The sequence below is a fragment of the Perissodus microlepis genome, chromosome 17, assembly GCF_051167445.1.
Source record: "Perissodus microlepis isolate ML-2025 ecotype Zambia chromosome 17, ASM5116744v1, whole genome shotgun sequence".
Classification (NCBI taxonomy): domain Eukaryota; kingdom Metazoa; phylum Chordata; class Actinopteri; order Cichliformes; family Cichlidae; genus Perissodus; species Perissodus microlepis.
The window spans coordinates 33,671,992-33,690,551 of NC_140477.1; the positions used below are offsets into that span (position 1 = coordinate 33,671,992).

Here is an 18,560-nt window from a genome sequence, read left to right on the forward strand (position 1 = left end):
CCTCTGTATTAATTTGGGGAAGGATAAAACAGCATTACTGTGTTTTGTCATAACTTATCATTTTGGCCTTTGCAGAAACATGCAAACAGTCTCTGCATTAACAATGATTCACTCAGATTATTATGTATAAATTAAGGTTAATGGCCCTTTAATCTTGACTAAAGAATGTTTGTTTCATGGAGTTGAAATCTTCTCTTTATATCTGAACTTGTATTTGAGTTTAGGAACTTTATTTAGTGCTTTGAACGTTTATCACTGGTCTCAAAAATGTTTCTGTGATAAATTTAGTTAAATGTTGCTAATTTTGAAAATCATTACAAGTTTGGATTGCTTAAGAGTGTTTTGTTTGGGGTACAACAAACACTTTTTAATGCTCAACATGAAGGCCTGTTCTGCATCTAATATTAAACTCCAGTCTGAGGGAGGGACAGCTGATTTATTGATTTTTTTTTTTTTCACTTGATTTTTCTTGAGTTGGGTTGTGCTACAGGGCTAAGGGCTGCAGCTGAATGAACCAAAAACCTTTTGTAGTCGTCACTATCATACCAAATATTGATGTATTAATATTTTGTGCTAGCTACAAATGTGAAACACTCAATTAAACAGCGAGGAACTAAGTTCTTCATTAAGACTCACCATCGCACCCTCATGCAAACTGTAATGCCACTTTGAATGTGGAAACAACAAGAATGGATTGGAAAGGCATTATCGCAAAATGCACAATTGTATCTTTTATGCATTTTCACCCATTCCACTGGTAAGCATCTCTTTCATAATATCAATATAAAGCTTTGCAGAGGAAAAGGTCATGGATGCCGGCGCCCACAGACAACTGAGGCCGACCTGCTGTTACATAAGATGGCAAAGAATTACCATGCGAGAATGCAGTCTTTGTACCACTGTAGGCTGATATGTCACATCGCAAGAATGACCAGATAGTGTTCGCCTTGAACGTTTCATAGGCGTGAAATTGACTGCGGGATATTCCAGGACTATTTTGTGTGTCTGCAGTGAGCAGAGCTGTGTAGTCATGTATAGAGTGTATCTAGACAGTGCTGCTGATGTGGGCAGTGCCTCTGGGCTCAGGGCAAATGATTCAGCTCTGAATTTCAGATTCTCCAGACAATGGTTGCCTTTTTTTTTCTTCTTCTTCTTCTTTCTGGCCCAGTTAATTTGGGGTTCTGGACATATGGATGAATACATGCAATAGTCAAGATGAATGGATGGATAGTTATGTCAGAGGATGCAGAGATGAGGGGAGATATCATTGAACTGATGATCAGATAACAATACAAAGGAATGCTTTTTAAGACAGTAAGGAAACTGTTGAAATGGAAAGATATAGAAATACCAGTGAGGAAATGAATGAAGGGGGGGAGAGGAGGTGCTGCATATGGATGGCTGGATAAATAGATGGATGGTGTGACAGAAGCTACCCACCAAGGTTTTACATTTTTAATAAAATTTTAAAAACAGCAGTGTGAGGAAGTTGAAGATTCTGCATCAGTGAGCAGAGCATGACTGTACATCTCCGCAGTCCTTTTTGTCCTACTGTATCATCAGTGTTGTCGGTGTCATCAAAATTCTGAATGTGAAACAAAGAGTTAAACATTTTAAGACTATGTCAAGAAAAGGATCTTTTCCTTTTCTATTTTCCATTTTTGATGATGTTGTGATGCTGATGTTAGCTGTTTTATTTATATGAAAATAGCAGTAACAGTGTATCTGGTTAAAACTTTTAACAAATAATTTTTATATTATTATATTTTTTTAGTGTATAGCTATTTCAAAACTGTTTATTTAAGGAGATGAAATTTGAAGTGTGGGATGTTGAGTAGCCCCTGAGGTAGAGTAAAAGCTCACTTTAAAAAAAAAAAAAAAAAAAAAAATCAGTTTTAAAACACAGATTTGGAGTGGCTGTACCTCCTCTTATATAACACCTTTGACCTCCATGTGTCTGACATCTACTGATATAAGTTGGTTATAATAAAATTATATTTAGCTTGAAAGTGTAGATTTAGAGTGATTTACAGAAAACAAGGAACCTACCATTATAGTTGGAAATTCCTTTCCTTCGGGATTAATAAAGTATTCTGATTCTGAAATGTATTGAAAATCATAATCTTAGGAAAACTGTTAAAATTGCCATTTAGGTATATACCTGCTTTATATCAAGACAGTACTCACTCCTGAGCTGACAGGAAGTTGGCTTTGCTAACAGGCTTATCAGCAGGAAGTCAATTGAGGGTTAAGCGGTTATGCAATGGATTATCAAATAATTTGTAAGGAGAGGTTTCCTCTCAGCATTAGGAGAAAATATTCTTTATTTTCAGTGCTTGGTTTAGCAATTCAATTCAATTTTATTTATATAGCGCCAAATCACAACAGCAGTTGCCTCAAGATGCTTTATATTGTACAGTAGATCGTACAATAATTGATACAGAGAAATCCCAACAATCATATGACCACCTATGAGCAAGCACTTTGGCGACAGTGGGAAGGAAAAACTCCCTTTTAACAGGAAGAAATCTCCGGCAGAACCAGGCTCAGGGAGGGGCAGGGCCATCTGCTGCGACCGGTTGGGGTGAGAGAAGGAAGACATGATAAAGACATGCTGTGGAAGAGAGACAGAGATTAATAACAGATATGATTCAATGCAGAGAGGTCTATTAACACATAGTGAGTGAGAAAGGTGACTGGAAAGGAAAAACTCAATGCATCTTGGGAATCCCCGGCAGCCTACGTCTATTGCAGCATAACTAAGGGAGGATTCAGGGTCACCTGGTCCAGCCCTAACTATATGCTTTAGCAAAAAGTTTTAAAGTTTTAAGGAGTTTTTAGGACATCGTGACAATAATGAATTGCAGTGGTCCAGCCTGGAAGTAATAAATGCATGAACTAGTTTTTCAGCGTCACTCTGAGACAGCAACACGCTCAGACAAAAACTGGTTCACCCGAAAGACAAAACGCCAAAACACAGACTTAACAATGTGGTGTATGCTGTACAGTGCAGCGAGGAATGCCCAGACCTCTACATTGGAGAGACCAAACAGCCACTTCACAAGCGTATGGCACAACACAGAAGAGCCACCTCCACAGGACAAGACTCAGCAGTCCATCTGCATCTTAAGGATAAAGGACACTCTTTCGAGGATGCCAATGTTCACATTTTGGACAGAGAGGACAGATGGTTTGAAAGAGGAGTGAAAGAAGCCATCTATGTCCACTGTGAGCGACCATCTTTGAACAGAGGCGGGGGTTTACGACACCAACTCTCTGCCATCTATAATCCAGTTTTGAGATCCCTTCCCAGACGCCTTGGCGCCCACTCACATCCTGGGCCGTCTGACCTCAGGAATTCGCATGATAAGGTGGGGCCAGGTTTCACAATGAACACACCCGAAACTCTGGCTGATTGGGACCCACACCCAGTTTCACACCTTGGCTCAGGCGATTGGAGGATCATCAGGGGGTCCTTTTGTCCCTCTGTGGGGGGATACTCCCACTAGGTTTATATCTAGGACTCTCCACCATTTGACCTTAGAACTGAAGAATGAAACGTCTTCAAGTAACTTAAAGAAGTCCAGACGCTTTTCTTTGCAAGCTCCTTTGACTACGATGACCTGGATGACTGAGAACCTTCACAGACATATCTGAGACAGGATATTTCTAATTTTAGATAGATATGATACAAACCACTGCAGCGCATTACCTGTAATACCTACAGCGTGCTTTAATCGCTCTAATAGGATATTATGGTCAACAGTATCGAATGCTGCACTGAGGTCTAGCAGGACAAGCACAGAGATGAGTCCACTGTCAGAGGCCATAAGAAGATCATTTGTAACCTTCACTAAAGCTGTTTCTGTGCTGTGATGAGCTCTGAAACCTGACTGAAACTCTTCAAATAAGCCATTCCTCTGCAGATGATCTGTTAGCTGTTTGACAACTACTCTTTCAAGGATTTTTGATATGAAAGGAAGGTTGGAGATTGGCCTATAATTAGCTAAGACTGCTGGGTCTAGAGATGCTTTTTGAGTAAAGGTTTAACTACTGCCAGCTTGAAGGCCTGTGGTACATAGCCGATTATTAGAGATAGGTTGATCATATTTAAGATTGAAGCATTAATTATTCGCAGGACTTCTTTGAGCAGTTTTGTAGGAATGGGGTCTAAAAGACATGTTGATGGTTTGGAGGAAGTAATTATTGAAGTTAACTCAGAAGGATTTAGTAATAAGTGAATAAGAGTAAATGTTCATTAGGAAACATCTGTTAAACATGATGACAGCACTAAACATGAGACATTGTGTTTCCAGTATCGACTAATAGTACAACAGTAAGTGATATGACAAAGCTGTGTACTAACACTACGAGTCGACTCTAACCAGTGTAACCCTGTTAGTCATATTAGCAACAAAAGACAAATTACTTTCAAATTGTCTTTCCTTTTTATAAAACCACATTTATCCTGTGTTGTACTATACATATTAAACAAATGTTTTAAATACATATAAAAATTAGTAAACATTTCTGTTTTTAAACCTATTTTCTGCACATTCCAGCACATAAAATAATTTTTTTTGTGTTTACACTCAGTCTTTCAAATAGATGCAAGTAAAACACAGCAGAAAATAAATAAAATCAAAGACTAGCGGTCCTTTTGCTCTATTTTTATGGGCTCAAAATGTGGTAAAAAAGATTTGTATGTGTAAAAAAGATTTGTGTGCATAAAAAAGATTTGTGTGTGCGTAAAAAAGATTTGTGTGTGGACTTAGAAAAAAAACCCCTGCAAGTTACAAGTACGAATTTTGACCCTATTTTTCTTCCTTTCATCTGATTGGTCAATGTCATGTCAATCACAAATGTAACAATCCAATCAGAGAACAGATGGGTTTGGCTGTTGGAGGGGCGCTTTTTTTGAACTGCAGGTCTTTGAAGGGAATAAATGCCCTTTTACATGCCAACCCAGCGTTTTCCTTCATCACCACGAAGGAAAACAGTCTGTGGTCGTCCGAGTTTGGTGATTTTTGTGTCACAGGTCTACGTGTTTAATATAGGGACTTCCACAGCCTTTTCAACAGCGCTGCGGACCGCGGGGTGGGGGCGGGCAGTGTTTTGGAAATGACAGTCTTCATTACAAAGCTTTCTTCGTTATGAATTAGCATACATGTTTTTATTGAACATTTGAAGAACCAGCAAAAAAAACAGAAACTCTTGTAGAGGACATAAAGTCAGAGATAGAAAAGACAAGGAGCAGGTGCATCTAGTACAGGTAGAGCTGCTGCAAAAACCCACAGAGCCCAGCAGCCAGCGTAACAAATTCTGGATCCTTTGCTTTTAGTTAGCCGTTAGCATTAGCAGCACATCCTGCGTCTGATGTGAAAGGACTTTTATGCTGCGCACTGTGACTCACAGCAATGGTCCTGGGTCAGCCCTGACTTTGTGTTAAATTAATCCTAAAGTAATAATGGTATTTCTAACCACTGATATACCACAACTTTTTCCTTTCAACAGCTACTGAAAGTTAGGGGACCTAGCTGCTATCGGATATTTATATAGAGATCCTCCAGCTTCAAACTGTATCACCCTTCAAGGACCTGCAGTTCAAAAAAGCGCCCCTCCGACAGCCAAACCCATCTGTTCTCTGATTGGATTGTTACATTTGTGATTGACATGACATTGACCAATCAGATGAAAGGAAGAAAACTAGGGTCAAAATTCGTACTTGTAACTTGCAGGGTTTTTTTTTCTAAGTCCACACACAAATCTTTTTTACGCACACACAAATCTTTTTTACACATACAAATCTTTTTTACGCACACACAAATCTTTTTTACACATACAAATCTTTTTTACGCACACACAAATTCTTTTTACACATACAAATCTTTTGTACGCACACACAAATCTTTTTTACACACACACAAATCTTTTTTACAAGTACAAAATATTTATGACCACATTTTGAGCCCATATATTTTCACCTGTAAAGCAGGAGTTGGGTAGGCAGAGGTTTACCCTGGTGCAGGTGTGCCGCAGCGGTCAGTGGAAGGATACGGCAGTTTCTCTGTGAATTTCCCATTACGTGGTAGCGCACTCGGAGCTTGCTTGGAAGTTTAGGGTTTTTTTTCGCTGTAAAAAGATGTTTTCTTCCCACGCACAATGCTAATGGACGCTAATGTTTTTGTCACTTTTTATGGAATCAAACTTAAAGTAAGGTCAGTACTTCCACACTTTAAACGCTGCACGCTCATACTCTCTCCCATACTCCATATATGATCCACCGTTGATCTGCACACAGCTGTTGTCACGACCATCGCACTTGCTTACGTCACTGTCATGAGACATTCTCACAAAAAAATCACGGTTTCAGTAACGCAGCGTTCCTACGGGAAAGTAAAGGTAATCTAATTACCGTTTTTGCAATAGTAATCCCTTACTTTACTCGTTACTTGAAAAAAGTAATCGGATTACAGTAACGCGTTACAAGTAACGCGTTACAAGTAACGCGTTACTGCCCATCTCTGATCATAAATGGTTTGATTAGCTGAGTCAGGTTTAATATATTGCCTCTGTATTAGTTTGCCATTACAGTATATTAATACTGTATTTGAGCAAATATTTGAAAATAAACTGGTATTACAGCAAAAACAAAAATGCCACAAGTGAAATGTTGAACAAGAATTCTAAAGCTGCTTAAACTAATGTCTGTTAAGTCAAGAATTTATGAAACAATAATTTAAAAACTTACTTTTTCAGGTTGGAGAGTATGGGTAATAGGGTTGTGACAAACATAGCACAGTAAAAAAAACAAACGTGAAACTTATAGGGAACAGGTCAGGAGAAAGGTACAGTAGTGAGTGTCTACAGTAATCTGTAAAACATAGTGGAACACTGTCATGGATTGGCCTCCCCAGAGCCCAGACCTACAACATTACTGAAGCAGTGTGGGATAATTTTGACAGAACAGAACAAAAGTCAGTCGAAATCCAAAAAGCTCTGGAATGTCATTCAAGAAGCCTCTTAAAGACCGCTACCAACAGACTGCTACTTTTAGCTACTCCCTTATGTATAAGGAGTTACTACAGCTCTATGTTTGATTTGGGAGTTTTATTTTGCCAGATGCCCTTCCTGAATACTACTTAAGAAATTACAGGAAAAGAATGACATGAAAAGTTTCTTAAAGAGTTCAGGCTGTGTTGAAGAACAATGGGTAGCTCTGAACATTTGATTTGGTTTTCTGTCAGTTTATTATGTCCTTTGTGACGTAATACCAGACTGATTTGGCTACATCATGGCAACACCGAAGGTGGTCATATAAAATATTGACTTTACATTTTTTATTATTATTTTTTTTTTGAATTGTACAACTGTGGTTTTGCCTTATGTTTTGTATTTCCATGTATGTTTGCACATTTAACTGAATCACATTTTCCTAGTGAAAGATAAAGAGATGGGGAGTGGCTCAAGACTTATATTACTGTATGCTGATTGCATTGATCCATATGTAGTGTAAAGTTTAATACAGTATATACTGCCATTTGCCAGCATTAAATAATCCTCCATGTTTTTAGTTTGAAATGAAACGTGACCTCATTGGAAAAACAACATAAAATTTTGTGCCCCCAAAGTCTGCCCTCCAAAAGATTGCATTCGGCTCCATTTTCCTGCCTAGAGCAATCTAGAGACAATAAATAAACTGCACAAGGGTTAAAGGGGTTTGGGGCAAATGTGGGCCGATGCCAAACCTACCAAATAGATCCAATATGAAGCTCATATGTTCGTACAACAAACAGGATGATAGCTAACAGCAACCATGTTGCGTAACACAGGTTTACTGTGTATTTATTTATTTATTTATTTATTTATTTATAGATGGGAATGACCTGACCCTTGTCTGGTCTGACCCCTTGGTCCCAGACGAACACGCTCGTCTCACATAGTAACCATAATCTTATTGAGAGGTCTTCTGAAAGAATATTGAGTTAAATGCTTCAGTGCTGCAGAGCTCCACTGTTTTAACCAAACATGGAGCTTTGAGAAAACACATGCGTGCACACACACAAGAACAGAGAGAAAAATCATCTTTGATAGCACAACTGTATTTGTGATTCCACCTAAGAAGGGTTAAGTGAATTAAACTGACAGAGACTGGTCTTGTTTTATTTTTATTTCATTTTTTTTTTTTTTAAATATTTCAAGATGACCTAAAACAAAATGTTGCAAAAATATTACTGAGAGAAAGATGACTAGATCAAAGGAAAAAGAAAGGGAAAGAAGACTGACTCTCACGGACAGCATTCCTCACTCATGACTGTATAAGGAGAAGGAGTCAGGCATCATAAGACCATGCTAACACACACACACTGGCCCTCCCCTCCCTCTCTGTTATTTCTATACTGTTAGTCAAGTGCTTAGTGAGGCAGCTCATTCAGTCCCTTTAATTTATTTTGACTTCAGAGGAATTTTTTCATGACAGTGTGTGGAATTGAAAGACTTTTGTTGTGCAGTCATTTTAATGTAAAACTTTGATGTGAGACATCCTGTTTGCATGACGTGTTAAACTGCCCTGCAGTTCGAGCTTCCTGCATTTCTTTTCTGTTATGCTTTTGTTTTGTTTCTTGGGGTTTGCAGTTTTAAATACATCTATGTAAAATATAAGTAATATAGTTTTCAGGTTCAAGCTCTGTCATGATTTGCGGGTTTATTTGTGCCAGTGTTGTTGGGGATCTTCCAGAACTGATCGAGTTATAAATGCAGGAAAGAAATGACTGACTTTCTGACTTTCATGCTCAAAAGAATATTACAATCTCTGTAATTTCTGTGAAGGCTCTCAGTCATCCAGGTCATTGTAGTCTAAGGAGCTTGGGAAAAAAAAGCGTCTGGACTTCTCGGATGAGAAAGAAGTTTCTTCAGTTCTAAGGGTCAAATGGTGGAGAGTCCCAGAATCTCTGTAATCATGTTTCCATAAATTGCTGCAGAAATGAGAGAGGACTTTTGCACCACACTTGATCCAAGCATAGTGCAGTGTATTTTTTATTATTTTTTTTTTAACAAGAGGTTAAAGTTTGAGTAGTTGATTGAAAATCGTTCTTTGGTTGTGCTTTTCATAACATTTTAAGTCTCCACTAAAGTACATTTTTAAGTACGGAGTAAATGTTGCTTTTTAACCTGATTTTGAGTGTCTCCATGTCTTAAATGTGCACTGATTCGACCTAATGTTGAATAGATGTCTACTGTCTATAGCTACAGCTCCACATAAAGCCAGCCTTTGTCTCCACACTCTTCTGTACATTTAGTGGTTTCGGACGACGCGTTTTCTGCCTAAAGATGTGCTTGAGGTTAACAATAAGAGGGACTGTCTCCTAGTTCTTGGCTTCAAAGGAATGCTCTATGTTGTACTTTGCATCCCACAGGAAGATGCAGCCTCTTTTACAATAGCTGTGAAAACAGAGGCCAAAAGCAGTGTAACATAAAGCCAAGTGTCATTCTCTACATATTTGTAGAAGGTTGGTCGATGGTCAGATTAGTAACCTGCTGCTGAACTCTGGTGAGCTTCAACGTTTCAGATGTTTACAGGTTAAGGCTGTTCAATGCTTTTACTGGCATTTTAGTGATATTTCATAACATCTCATAATGCTGCAGGTTGCAAAGGTCTCTCAGCCAGTTCCATAACATGCATAGTAGTATTGTCATTTGGAGTTTCAATACCCACAATTTTACTAAATGTGTTTAGATGGAGGTATTTTAACCCTCAGTTATTGCTCATTGCCTTTCTTTTGAAAATGTTTTTTTAAAAATCCTAAAGTAGGATGTAAAGAGGGTGCAACCTTCATTAAGGAGCGAGTGAATTTAAGGAACTTGGAAATCTGAATAATCTTGGCTGTGCTGAAGTTGGATCATCTAGACTGTTAGTTTATGTATGCAGTAGCTCAAATCAGATGCCTGTCCACAAATGCTTTTATTTTCTTGGGAATTTTTTTTTGTCAGTTTCACTTATTTTATTTTAAGAGAGAGTGGGTGGAAAATTGCCAACAAACCACTGAGGTTTTCTCCAACACTCACTCAGCAGGGTCTCTTTGATTTCATAATACTGCTGAATCTCAAACAGTCCAGTTGCAACTTGACATTTGTTTTCTAATCCTCTCTGGTTGCATTTTAGCCAACAGATACAGAAGCAGCAGCAGCTCTGGTACCTGAATGTACCAGCTGTACCAACTATATTATTCATGACTTTCTTCCAGCAGCAAATAACTCACTTTTTTTTTTTCTCCAGTGTTAACAAACTGCTTTTTTTTTTTTTTTTTTTAAAAGTTAAAGATATAATGAACCAACTGTGCTTTATTTATTTTTTTTAATTTCACGTGTTCACTCCTCACCTCCTTTTACCCTTGAACTGAATTTGGACGACATCTTTCTGTGATGATTAAAACAGACTGACACAATTTCTGTATCACGTCTGGTATTGCTGATCCTGTGGGGACCGCAATCTAATTGCTCAAGATTTGGGGAACGACAAATCCCCGTAATCTCAGTTTGTGCTTTTTAGTATGATTGGTAAGGGTTTGGGTGAGGATAGTAGTAGTTATGGTTAAGTGAAGTTTCCAGGTATAATATTAAAGTGTGAAGTGGTGGTAAAATGGCTCTACCCTGTCTACCTTTTTGTTGTGCACTTGGCTGTTATTCTTAGTCCTTGTTATCTTATTCTGCCTCTGTCCTTATTTGGAGCATGTAGACAGTTTGTACAACATGTGGTTTAAGTTTCCCCATGTTTGTTTTGAAGGTACAATAAAGAGTGTTTACTACAAGGACAATAAATGAAAGGAATCCTGATAAAGTTTATTGCACTTTAAGTTTCTCGACTGAGCCAAGGAGCAATATGTTTTAATTAGGCAAGGTCTCAGCTAGATAAAGATGCTGTAAATCAGTTGAATCTTAGGTTTGCCTCATATTCTCAAACTCTGGACTCGTCGATATTCTTGTCTCCATGGGTGTTTTATTTTATTTATTTTTTTGTTCTAGGTATAAAGACTACAGGGAACCCCCATGGTCTCCAGACGCGTACCAGTTCTCTAAACAGTACTGGTGTGTCCTGGCTGCAAGGCTCGCCTTCGTCATTCTGTTCCAGGTGCAATTTCAGTGTATTACTCAGTTTCTGTTTTTTTTCTTTTTTTAAATCCTGTCTGCATTTGCAGCGATGCATATAAAAGAAACACATGCCTGTGTGTGTGTGTGTGTGTGTGTGTGTGTGTGTGTGTGTGTGTGTGTGTCCAGTCATTCCAAACTGAGTGGATCACACTCTGCTCTCATTATGGTCAGGAAAACAACCAGATGCTTCATGTTTCTCAAATGTCCTTGGACAAGTTGTTAAAGTTTCATTCTTTATTTCTGTTAAGAAATAATCATGACCAGAATTCAGGCACTATACAGTTGCTCTTAAACTTTTGGTTCAATAGTTCTTTTGTGATGTGAATGGAACAGTGAGAAATCATTTTTAGTTTTACCCACTTACGTCCTTTATCCGTGATTGCTGCAATTTCCACTAAAAATCCTACTCCTATAAATAGCTGCATTAGTAAAACTATCTGAAATAGATGTAAAACTGTTGTCCTGAATAAACTCTCATATGGCATCAGAATGTAATCAAACTGTTTGTCAGAGGGAAATTGTAATTTTTACGACCCTTAAGCCTAACAACAGAAAAAACAGCAGTGCTTACAGACTGAAAAGTTCGGGAAATCCTCAACAACTCACTTCAGTATTGCTGTCATCGGTCAGAAGTGAGCTTCTCTCACTCATTGGTCCATGTTGGACTCTTTTCAGAATGTTTCACCCAGCACTGACAGCTCAGGTTAACAATAGACTGACGGCCTGCGCAGATAGGAAAAAGTCCGGAGTCACTTTGGTATCTGAGTACACACACTACCAGTGTTGGTCAAGTTAATCAGTAACTAATTACTTCCCCCCAAAAGTAATCCCATTACTTTACTGATTACTTATTTTCAAAAGTAATTAGCTACTTGGTTACTTTTTAAAAACATGATTTACAACCTGAATAGGTAATAAAGCAATAGATCTTTCAGCCCAGTTCTACTTTCTGCCTAATCCATCATATAAAATGTAATCAAATGGAAAAAGTCTCTTTTTAAAATTTGTTTTTATTAGTTTTAATCTTTATGACTTGACTTTATGCATCAAGCAAACATTAAATTATATGCAACATTCTCTGACTGGAAGAAATTTGTTTAACATTTAAACCTATTTTCTGCACATTTCCTCACATAAAATAAAATAGGTTTTTGTGTTTACACTCAGTTTTTCAAATAGATGCAAGTAAAACACAGCAGAAAATAAATAAAATCAAAGACTAGCGGTCCTGTTGCTCTATTTTCACCTGTATAGCAGGAGTGGGGCAGGCAGAGGTTTGCCCTGGTGCAGGTGTGCCGCAGCGGTCAGTGGAAGAATCCGTGAGTTTGTCTGTGAATTTCCCATTACGTCGTAGCGCACTCGGTGCTTGCTCGGAAGTTTAGGGGTTTTTTGCTGTAAAAAGAAGTTTTCTTCCCACGCAGTGAACAGCGGATGCTAATGTTTTTGTCACTTTTTACGGAAGTAAGCTCAAAGTAAGGTCAGTACTTCCCCGCTTTAAACGCTGCACGGGCATACTCTCTCCCGCACTCGATATATGCCACGAATGTCGCACTCGCTTACGTCATTGTCATGAGACACTCTCAAAAAAAAATCACGGTTTTAGTAACGCAGTGTGCTTACGGGAAAGTAACGGTAATCTAATTACCTTTTTTGCAATAGTAATCCCTTACTTTACTCGTTACTTGAAAAAAGTAATCGGATTACAGTAATGCATTACTGCCCATCTCTGCTCACTACAGATGAATGCAATCTTCAATCTAATGACGTGTTGCGGTGAAAGATTTACAGACTGTACCTTCTCGTTCTCATTACTTGAACTGGTTTGTCTTTGATTTGACCAAAGACCTCAAAGTTGCACAAAGGCAAACATCAGCTTCTGCATTAAACTGGTCCAAATTGCTATCAGGGATCATCACTGATCAGCTGGTTCCCAGGTATAACCCAGTGGACAATTGTAATAGTGGCAGGATCCATTATTTTAACTTTGCCGTGTTACTCTAGCCGCGTATATATTTTTGACATAATGGCTCAGTGACATCGATATGGTTGATATACAGTATGTCACTGTCACAGTTATCATCAATCGCACTTGTTTCCACATGCATCAGTCTTTCTATCACTTATGTTCCCACTTTTCTCCTATTCTTCAAGAACCTGGTGATGTTCCTCAGCCTCGTGGTTGCCTGGGTGATTCCTGATGTTCCCAAAACCATCGTGGAGCAGCTCAAAAGGGAAAAGAAGCTCCTGGTCGATGTCTTTTTACAGGAGGAGAAGGAGAAATTACAACTCATCCAGAGCCTGTTTGCCAAGGATGCCACCCTCCACCCCAGCGGCAACACGCTCCCCCCAGGGCAGGATCTGCCAATCCCGGGTCGCTACAGTACTTTACCATCGGGGCCCACAGCTGGAGAGGACCGAGGAGGAGGAGGGCCAAGGGCAAGATGCAGGGCAGCCAGTTTCAGCCAGTTCAACAGGAATATTGCCTCTTCGCCCATGAAGGAAAACGAGAATTCAAAACACACAGCGGTGTGAGATGAAACACACGTTACGGGGGTGCTTCAGCTGGTTCTATGGATTGTCACTTGGGTGACTCAGTCCATGTATGTCTTTTCTGTGTCTTTTGTGTCCCGGTATGTGTGGCTTACCTTTTGAACATAAAGTTTAAATTCACTGATATGTGAGTGGTTGACTCTGCAATGTTCACATTGATTGACTAAATGGGTGTGAGCGTGTGTGTGTATGTATGTGTTGTTCCTACTCTCACTGACTGTTTACCTGAAAGAGTTGTCGTTTTTACTTTTTGGTCAAAATAGTGAGGCATACTAGCTTCATAGCGTAGAGAAGCAATAATCATCATGTTAGGTTAAACAACTAAATGTTGCAGGAACCTGGAAGAGACTGGAGATGAAGAGAGGACTATGAACTAATGGGTAGTCTTAATAAGCATTTAACCAACATGATTAAACTGACAGACATTGTGGCTCCTCATTAAGACTGTCAATAGTTTCCTGCTTTATGTGCTTATGCTATTCATGTATTTTTGTTTACAGAATTTGTAGCAGTTGAAAAATACCACATTTTCTGTACTCTTCTCTTTAGAATTCAGGAATACACTTTGAACCCCTTTTTTCAGAATTCACTAAAATTGCCACTAAAGATTCAGCTGCTGGTCATTGTTTCTCTTTACCTTGCCCTGAGTTTAAAATGATGGAAAAATGCTAATGTGACAAACCATGTTTATGGCACTCATTTCAGTTGAAGCTGTCGTGACAACTTTCAGCTGACTGTTGAATGACTTTAATAACTTGTGAATGCAAAGGAAAAGCCATCTCTTTTATAGACTGAGTCAGGTGAAAATGATCACACTGTGTCTTATTGACAGCGAAACAAAAGGCATTAGCTGTCCTTTATTATGAAACACCTGACAGTGTACCTTGACATTCCTTCAGGTAAGTAATCAATCTGAGCCCGTTCTGCTTAAACAGAAGACCTTAACGTGGACTCAACATGCCCATTTAGTGGAAATCTGCATCTTCACACACACACAGATTTCTTTGATTGCGGTTAAATCACGTTTTGTTTTTTTTATTCGCTTGTTAGCTAGCTAATATGTAAAATGTTAACCCTAAGGTTCCTGTATTATGAAGGCAGTTCCATTCTCAACGAGTTACATGCAATGGGAACTTATTTTGTAATTTATGCAGCAGACCTAATCTGCTGCGGCGCAGATTATACTCTAGATTAAATATCAACACGTAAGAAATCACTGCCTGCTGACCAATCAGTTCTCTGGAAAATAATACCCCTCTGACTTTGGCAGGAAACTGTTTTACAAAAGTTACTCCTTTGAAAACGGGGCACCCATTTGTCTTTGTAGACCTAATATCAAATTGGCATGTACCCTTGAATTCTGTTTTTATATTTACTCATTCAAATAGCAACATGACTGCAACTGAAATGATGAAAACTGAAATTTTACTTTCAGACCAATAGAGCAGTGATATTGGTAAGCCTGTTAACTTAGCCCATACAATCAGCATTTCTGCTAGCTTTCCTTATTGACTTTAAATATGCCCAATTTTATTAATATGAAAGGTATTCACAGATTTTACTGACCAAAGCAATTCAAGAAGAGACACATTTATACAGCGCATTCCCCCTCTCACAGTCATCTTCTCACTATTGTATTATTCTAATATGATAGTCATGTCTTCCAGATGCTCTGCTGCAGTAGAATTTTCCATGTTTGTGATTGGTCAGATGATGCCAGCACCAACCCTTTCATGTGAATGTGCTCTTAGCCAGATTGATGAACCCTGGGTTAAAATATCCTGACATCCTAGGTACATCAAACTTGCTTTATAGTAAAGACCCCAGGTCTGTTGGTGTATAGTTAAATGACATACATATTAAAAGAGCTTTTGCATGTTATTCAAAAATCAAATTCTAAGAAATATAAGCTGTGATCATATTGTAGCTAATGTACATGAAATGGCATAAAACAGCTTCTCAGTAGGCAGTTCCTTTGCAGTCATTGATCGTCTCTTGGAAGTCAATGTTCATCGATGTACCTACTGAAACAGTCCATAGCTATGTAGCCTACAAATGTTAATTTAACAGATGGTCTCCAAACAAGCCCGCTTGTTGATGGTGTAGAATTTGTGATTTTAGAAAATTTGTCCCTTTATAACATCCAGTGTCTTGCAAGACCTTAAGCTATTAAGCTACTTTCTTTTATTCAGACAATGTTAATGTGATGTGCATATCATACTGGAGTAAATAAGTTCCCATCATGAAGTAGCGCTCACTCATAACCAAATCTGAGAAGGTTGAATTTGCAAAGAGGTGTTAAAATTAAATGGACAAAGCTACACTGAACACAACATTTTTAAACATCACACATCCATATCAGCATTATTGCTATCTGATATTCCAACAGTTAATACTGTTGTCAGCAAACAATTTGAATGTGCAAAGAATGCAGCTAAGATTAGTTTTTATTTGGATTTCTTCATTTTTAGCGTTTAGGACCCTAATGGATGAGAAGCCAGCTGTTATCCAATAAAAGCAGGTGTCAGTGAGAGAGGCTGGTTACGTGACAGACCTACAAAAGTCATGTGCTTTATAGATGAAAAATGTAAAGGCTATGGTTAGTGGGGTTTTTTGTTTGTTTGTTTTTTTAATTTTCTTTTTTTAATTTTCTTTTTTTAAAGGGTGAATGCATCATGTACTGTAGTCTGAATACTTTCAGTATTGATGAATCCCCGCAAGACTGCATCTTCTTTTTAAATTCTTGAATTGATGAAGCTTATTAGCTTAGCTTGGTAACTTATTTCAACACCTATGAAATTCAGCTCCTGTACACTTGGTGCTGTGTTCATCCTACATTACAGAAGAAGGTCTGTCATGAGGTATGTTAAATATCTATTTTGTCACAGTAATTGTGATCAGTCTGTGTTTCATAACATGAAATAGACATGGTATTTCCAGTAGGAGTAGACCCGCAAGCTACTATAAACTATTTGTAGGTGTCACGAGATATTAGACTGCTCAATTAACCAAAACTGCTTCAATTCATGCCCTCTTAGAAAAAAATACGGAGGGAAAGTGTTGTTAATTTTAATCTTCACAGATTTAACAGTGTGGAAGAATCACTCCTGCTGCTAATGTGTATTGCTGGCCAACTGCATATTGTATACTTTTCAAGGATGTGTGATGGGACAGTGAATCTTCACTGGAATGAAAGGGTACTTTCTTGACACTCGATATCTAGTTCTTGTAATAATGTTAATATGCCGACATGCTGTAAACCTTCAGTGCTGTTTCAGAGGCCTTGTAACTGCTCTTTACTTTGCATTTGTCACATCATCTGTCCATCTAATACTCAGTGACAGACTGTTAACTTTATTTGTATTGACTTTAGGAAGTTGTAATTAAGATCTATTTGTTAAACGACTTTCTGTTGTTCAAAAAAATGTTGGTCCTAGTTTAAGATGGTGTACAAAATCCTAAATACAGAATTGATAGATGGATTGGTTCTTCACATTGTGTGATGTGTACTTTTATCCCATAGTTCTGTTTATTTATTGGTCTTTTTTTGGACCAGGTAGTCTTAGTGTGATTACTTGGTCAAAAGAAAAATACAACATGACGAATATATGAGGCTGTTAGAGCATGGCATTATCAGTAATGTTTTCTGGTAAATCCACATGAACAGACGCTGGATTTTATTGACCAGTAAAAATCTGATGCATCAAAACTGCAACCGATGAAGAGAATAATCCTCATAAGGGAGTCTCTTCGTGCCTATGTCCAATGAAATACCAAATTAACTTAAAGATGGTTTGATTCAAAGAACATCTCATTCTGCCAAACACTGTCATAAAATCTGACGTCTCTTTGGACTCCAGCAAAGGTTGTATTTCTACATTAAATTTATGAAACACACCTCTTTTGGATTGCTTATACTGCCCTGTATATGTCCATAAACACCTTGATACAAAAGTTGTAGCAACTGTTGTTTTAGGGTTGTTTCTGATTATTTCTGCCACCTGGTGGATGAAAGATGCCCGATACAGCTTTAAAAGTCTATCTTGTATTTTGACCATTGGTTTATGGTGATTTTCTGCAAATGCAAATTGCTGCAGAGAATTTTCCAGTGATGTAATACGTTAAATCTTACTGAGTGAAGTCACTCCTTTGCTGAACCGAAATATGAATTAATGATTGAGTAGATGCAAAAATAAATACTGCACATTAGTAGCATCTGAGCTTTAACCAGATAAACAGTACTGTTTTGTAATTCAGTTTAATACAGCAGCCAACCAAAACCTGTAAAACGCAGTCTTTGCAATCAAAATTCATACATTATATCCAAAAAGAGGTGAAATAAACCTCATAGGTATATCTAAAAAATTTATATCAATGCATGAAATTAGTACTGATTTCTACCCACATGTTTTTCTACATTCAAATATTTTTTTCAAGGGAACTTTGACAAATTTTTTGCCAGCTTTAGTTGATAGCAGTTGATATCAACTTAAGTTGATATAAGATGTCCTCATGAAGATATGGATTCGTATTAGTTTGTGTGACTTAAAGTTTATGTTGCTAACTGATAATTGAATATCTGAATGGACAGCCAAGATACTTTCTGCAGCATAACTGTAAGAGAAAAGATGATGTGACACTTTGTAATATTTTTACTCTCTGACAGTATCCAGCTGCTCTTCCTTCTATCACTGGACATGTGGTTACCGTTCATACAGCTGTTCATTCTATAGCGCTGTTGCATAGTGAGTCATTTCAACCTGTGATACATCTGTGAAAGATGCGTTGTCTTCAAAAGCCATCACAACAGTCATTCCATGTCCACACAGTTTCATCCATTTAAATCAAACAGTCCTAATCAT

The 18,560-nt window shown here is 38.0% G+C and overlaps 1 protein-coding gene across 6 annotated transcripts in view; it reads left to right on the plus strand.

Annotated features, from left to right (window-relative positions):
* ano2b (anoctamin 2b) overlaps positions 1 to 17,191 on the plus strand; it is a 75,859-nt gene extending 58,668 nt beyond the window's left edge. For all 6 annotated transcript variants that reach the window (XM_084909237.1, XM_084909233.1, XM_084909238.1 and 3 more), the window contains 2 exons: positions 11,023 to 11,128; positions 13,300 to 17,191. In XM_084909237.1, the coding sequence (XP_084765363.1) occupies positions 11,023 to 11,128; positions 13,300 to 13,680 (487 nt within the window). In that variant the 3' untranslated portion in view covers positions 13,681 to 17,191. The remainder of the gene's footprint in view (positions 1 to 11,022; positions 11,129 to 13,299) is intronic.
* Positions 17,192 to 18,560: the final 1,369 nt, after the last annotated feature.